Source organism: Echinops telfairi, unplaced genomic scaffold (genome assembly GCF_000313985.2).
Source record: "Echinops telfairi isolate 266 unplaced genomic scaffold, ASM31398v2 ScPeMD7_7457;HRSCAF=8495, whole genome shotgun sequence".
NCBI classification, from domain to species: domain Eukaryota; kingdom Metazoa; phylum Chordata; class Mammalia; order Afrosoricida; family Tenrecidae; genus Echinops; species Echinops telfairi.
The window spans coordinates 35239536-35245535 of record NW_022111357.1 but is presented as its reverse complement, the minus strand read 5'-3'; the positions used below and the strand labels follow the sequence as shown (position 1 = coordinate 35245535).

The window sequence follows — 6000 nt, the reverse complement described above, 5'->3', positions numbered from 1 at the left end:
CAGAAAATGGAACACTATGGAGAATATGTAAGCGATGGACAAGTAATTCTCATAGACTGTTCAGGGAAAAGAGATGTTAAAATATTTCCCTATTATTAAAGGAGTCCTGGTAATCCAATGGATTAAACACTGGGTTGCAAACATTCCAAGGTTGGTGGTTGAAAACCCCCAGCTGCTCCATGGGAGGAAAATGAGGCTGTCTGCCCCATAAAGATTCCGGCTCCGAAACCCCATGGAGCAGTTCTGCTCCTTCCTAGAAGGTCATTTCTGAGTTGGACTGGACTTGATGGAAGTGGATTATTATCAACAGAAACAGTGGTAACAGAAGGCCCAGTGTGAAGCACTTCATATGCAAACAAAGAAGCTACAGGTCCCCAGACCCTTTGAGGAACATGGCACTACTGTCCCCTTTTCACAGATAGCTAAAAGGAGGCACAAAGACATTACTGTTTGTCCAAGGTCACAGAGCCCAAAAGTAGAATGAGGATTCAAACGCAGGCCACGTAGGCCCAGGGTCTGTGTTCCTGACAGCGCGCATGCCACAACCTCATGCCGACAGAGCTGCGGGCTGCAGCTGGATGTGTACTGCGACAGCGGAATGGAAGGTGACGGGGAAGCATTCCCTTCCTTGGCAACAATACTTGGGTATCAACTGCGTCCATAGGAATTCAGCATTCCTGTCTTTACCAAAACTTGTGCACAAATGTTCACAGCCGCATTGCTCATAATAGCCAGAAAGTAGACACCCTCAGTCTACCAAGTGAAAAATGGATAAGCAAACTGTGGCGCAGATGTGCACAACGAAAGAAGGCTTAGCTGTAAACAGGAATGAAGTCTTGGCACGAACCTTTGAAAACGTGCTGCATGGAAAAGCCGGCCACAAAAGGCCACCTAGTGCATGGTCCCACTTTGGTGACTGTGCAGCACAGGGCATGCAGAGACAGAAAGACGCATGGGACTGGGGAGAGACTCTGCAGGCACGGGGATCAGACTGTTCTGGAATTAGACGGTGATGGAGCACAGCCCTGTGGTAAGCTACAGACCAGTGAACTGCACACTTGACAGAGCGCGTGTTGCAGAATGTGAATGCCACCTGTGTGCGGATCCATGTGGGCAGGAAGGAGGGGACGTCAGCGGGACTGCTACGAGGGTCTCGGTCTGTATGTGCAGGGGGTTATTACAAGCCAGCAGGGCATGTCTCTGCCATCAGTGGAGGACGGCAGACCAGCGCTCTCCAGAACACACTCCCTCAGCCTTGTCAGAGGCCTTCAACCAGGAGAGGGAACAACAGGAATGGGAAAGAAAGGAGAGAGGAAGGAAGGGAGGGAGGGAGGAAGGAAGGACGGACGGACATGGTGGAAAAAATGATTCTGAGGTCAGGGTCAACATCACACTCTTCACAAAGCGACATCTTCGCAAATTACTGGGGCTTTGCAGGAAGTGGACAGGGATGCTGCCACACCAACACCATCGGTTTTAAAGGAACCGAGTATTTTAGGGACGGTGAGGAAGATTCCGAGATGAACTGAGTGCGAGGCTCATTCAGGTTATAGCGACTGGTTTTTTGGACCTCCAAGGAGTGACCTTGGTTTTCTCAACGGACACAGGAAATAATGGGGTTTATTATGAGAAGTTTCAGGAAAACTGAAGACTGCATTCGTGAGAGCAAGGGCTCTTTCTCCATCACAACAACGCACCTTCTCCTTCGTCAGGGCTCGCGAGGGCTGCCCCGCCGGGAGTTCACCGAGAACCTTCCCCCGCGTTCACCTACAGCCCTGATCGTGCCCCCGCGCACTTCCCTTTGCTCCCCAAACATTTCAAAGGACCACACAGGAATCCTTCAAGGATGTCAAAACTGCCGCTCTGATGTGATGGAAACGGAAGAACACAGACTCCTTTGCGGGAAGGGTTAGAGACGGAAACACCGCCTACAGAAGTGTGCAGGCCTGTTTTAGGAGGGTTAAAACCACGGAATTAGACAGTGTGTGAATTACATGTCAATAAAACTCTTCTCTTTAAAGTGTTCAAATCTAGACAAGTATGCCAAGAAACAACAACTTCCTGTTTTTATCTTTCTGTTGGGTAAAGAGGAGCCCCGGTGGCACAGCGTTGCTCGGTGGGCTGCGGTCCACAAGGTCAGCAGTTTGAAACCACCAGCTGCTCTGCAGGACAGATGGGCTTTCTACTCCAGTGAGGAGCTACCGTCGTGGAAACTCACAGGAGCAGTCCTGTCCTGCCGGCCACTAAGAGTTGGCAGCGACTCCATGGCCATGAGTTTGAGTTTTGGTTTAGTAAGGGTTTCTATGACTTAGTAACAATACTTTTTGACTCACTGTGTGTGTGTGTGTGTGTGTGTGTGTGCGTGCGTGTGCGTGTGTGACAGAGAGAGAGCATGTGCCCTGTATGAGAGAGAGAGAGAGCATGTGCCCCCTGTGTGTGTGTGTGTGTGTGTGTGTGTGCGCGCGCGTGCGTGTGTGACAGAGAGAGAGAGCATGTGCCCTGTATGAGAGAGAGAGCATGTGCCCCCTGTGTGTGTGTGAGAGAGAGAGAGCACATGTGCCCCCTGTGTGTGTGAGAGAGAGAGAGAGAGAGCATGTGCCCCCTGAAAACCTCCACAAGGAAAACACCGGCTTATCCATTGGCTTAACCGTTTCCTGTGATAAATATAATCAAGTTACCACTGGGACTTAGTCCTAAATTGCTTCTCTTTACAGTTAGAAGAAATCCAATATACAGCTCTTGCACATCGGTGGGGAGCCCCTTGGGCAGCTCTTTAAAGCACTACACGCTACGTTCTGAAAGACGATACAATCAAATGCCTCCTACGAGAAAGGAACAAAGGAACGAAGGTGCTGCTTTCCGGCTCGGGCTTTTCCTGACGGAAGGGCCAGTCATTCCTCCGCACGGCCCATTTCACTTCCTCCCCCTTTGGTCACTTCCTGCCTCAGCCACTTCCGCTCGGGCTGTCCGGCGCAGAGCAGACAAGGTGCCCGTGCCTCAGCTTCCCCGTCTCTGAGACGGAGCTGGGCCCAAACAAGTCACTGAGCGAGACCCACACGCACACACGTGAAGCACTTGGGACGTGGGCGAGGCAGAGGGTGTGCTTAGCAGCATCGCTGACGCCGTCATTGCCGAGTGCCGACTCAGATCCACCCTGCTGGACGGAGGGCTGCCTCGAGGGGTCTCCTAGACGGTAGGTAGTCTGCAATCGCTACTAAAGCAGGTTACCAGGCCTGTCTCTCAAGTGCCGATGGATAGGTTCAAACTGCCAACCTTTCGGTTAGCAGCCAGTGCCGAACTGTTACGCCACCACAGAGAAAAAAAACCAAACCTCTAAAACTCACTGATATCGAGGCAATTCTATAAATTGCCTCATGGCAACCCTATCAAGCAGGGCAGAACTGCCCCGGTGAGTTCCCAAGACTAACACTCTATGGGAAGCCTCCTCCTCCTCCCTGGAAGCTGCTGGAGGTTTCGAATTCCTAGCGTCACAGTTAGCCTCCCAACACGCAACCACGACACGACCCAGGGCTGCTCCCTTCACATCGTGGTGGCTCAGACCCACCGTGGGGCCGTGCACCACGGACACTTCCCGTGGCAGAGAAAGGCTTTCGGGAGTGAATACAGAACTCTGGACTGAAAAGGAACGAGCGGCCGTGTGCCCAGCCAAACCCTCACAGCGATGTTGGCAGCACGAGCAGCACACTTAGAAGGAGGAAAGGAAGAACCAGCGAGCCCGGCGTGGGTGTGGGCGCTGTAAACTAGCCAGCCAGGCAGAGGAGACTGCCACCCGGGGAAAACCCTCACGCCACCCCGCCGACTGAGCCCTGGCCGGTGGTCCTCCCAGCACACGGTGCTGCCCGGGGCCGTGCACTGAGCAGGGCAGGGCTGTTCTCTCGCCACCAGCGAGAGGTGAAGTGCCCTGGCAGACTCTGGCTCCATCCCCGAACTCAAACAGCACACACCAATTTTCCAGTGACGTTTCTGAAAACATGATGTGGCGCTTGAACGGGATGTAGTCCAGATTTATCTTAGACAAGCCCTCAAAGGCAAACCTTTGTCCAGCCCAATTCGTGCATGATCTTATGTAGACAAGGGTTAATTCAACTGTTTTCTTTGTCCCCAGTCCAATAAGACACACACACACCCCCACCCCCCGACACATACACCCTTAAACTGCAGAAGCCTCTTTCTGGAAAACTAGTCTGACTAGTCTACACTCTGTAGAACGTAATGTCACAAGGCTTATCTCAACCCTGCGGCAGAGGAAGAGTTAGACATAAGGGACCTTCGCTAGTTAAGGAAACAAAAGTGGACATTCCGAAGCGCATCAAAAGCTGTGTGGCTCTAGGAAAAAACAAACACACATCTCACTGCCATCGAGTCAATTCTGACTCGTAGTGACCCCGTAGGGCAGTGTAGAACTGGCCCTGTGGGTTTCCGAGATTGTCACTCTTCGTGAGGGTTGAGAGCCTCGTCCTTCTCCCGAGGAGCAGCTACTGGTTTCCAAGTGCTGACCTGGCGATCGGCAGTGCGACACATAGCCCACTGTGTCACCAGGGCTCTGTTGATCGGACAGCAGTATTACCTTGTAGCCAAGGGGGAGCTTGGAACATGATGGAAATCGCCAAAGCGATTCTGGAGATTTGGCTCTTGGCAAGACTTGGGTATGTGAAAATATTCTGAAGCAGCTCAGGCTAAAAATCTATGATTAGATAAATCTAACCCCGAAGGACTCCTCTATAAAACTCAACGTTTGCTAAAGTCTTCTCACACACACGACGGCTCAGTTCTCTAGCTCTTTGCCACTCGGGCACAGCTAAGGGCCAGCAACCTCTGCACTGCCAGCGAGCAGGCTAGAGGCAGCACCGCAGGTTTGCTGGGTCCGGCGAATCTGCACTTTAGCCAGATCCTCAAGACTAGGGTTTGAGACACACTGACCTAGGTGGCATCTACGTGGCTCCATCGAGACAAGGAATGTCTAAGGGCAACTGTGTGTATGTGTTTCTTTCCACTGTCAGAACCAGTATTCTTGGTCAGGCGTCTCTTTCAACTATTAAATTGAGGGGAGGAAAAACATCAAGTGCACAAGTCTGACCACGGATAACAACACTCTGCTACAGCGATGGGGTGCAAGAGGTGCCTGCCAGCGGGTCTGCACGTGCCAGGAGTAGGTGACAGCGAGTCTGTACCTGCGAAGCGCAGAGGTGCGTCCTTATCCAGGGCGATCAGAGGGGGGTCGAGGAGGACCGTATTGTCGTTCTCGGTAATGATGCCATGGTACGTGGGCTCAAGCCATGGCTTATGCTTGTTTGCTGTGTTGGGTGGGGGGAAAAAAAGAAAGAAAATACACACGGTTAGAATTATTATCTTAATCCGATAAACTGTTTCTTAAAGAAAAACATTTGCCCGTGTATAGTATTAAAATACTAGTCCTTAGTCTTGTGATATTTGTTCCAGAGATTGGGATCAAGACCAGATGGGATGAAATTACAAAGTTAACCTACCCATCGCCACTGCCCGGATTCCACACACGGCGACCCCACAGGGCAGAGAGAACTGCTCCCAGGGTGTCCGAGACGGCAGACGTCTGGGGAGCAGACGGCCGGCCACAGCTCCCTGTGGCAGAGCGGCTGGGTAAGCAACCTAACACCTAGCCCACAGTGCCACCAGGGCCCCGGTGCTACGGAAAAGGCCGAGAAGCGGTTCTGGGGCTCTAACGTGAGCACTGCACAAACCTTCTGAGGAAATGAGGAACCAGCTCCTTCAGAAATCTCTGGAAGAGAAAGGATGGAGGGCGAGGGCCCTCCTCAGCTACCTGTTCGCAGAAGGAGACAAAGACTGTCCTTTTTTATGACAACAGATGACCACCTTATTACCTAAAGCTGACATTACAATAAAAATGTTAAACATCCAGAGTCAATGTTCTTTACCATTCAAGAACGGCCTGAGGAGCCAAAACAAAACGGCTGACTGGTTTGCCTGTAAGGTGACAGGGGG

The 6000-nt window shown here is 51.8% G+C and overlaps 1 protein-coding gene across 1 annotated transcript in view; it reads right to left on the bottom strand.

Moving 5' to 3' along the window:
* Positions 1-6000, bottom strand: part of CLSTN1 (calsyntenin 1) — a 106983-nt gene that overhangs the window by 35475 nt on the left and 65508 nt on the right. Inside the window, exon 3 of the mRNA XM_045299205.1 lies at positions 5193-5315. Coding sequence (XP_045155140.1) covers positions 5193-5315 — 123 coding nt within the window. The remainder of the gene's footprint in view (positions 1-5192; positions 5316-6000) is intronic.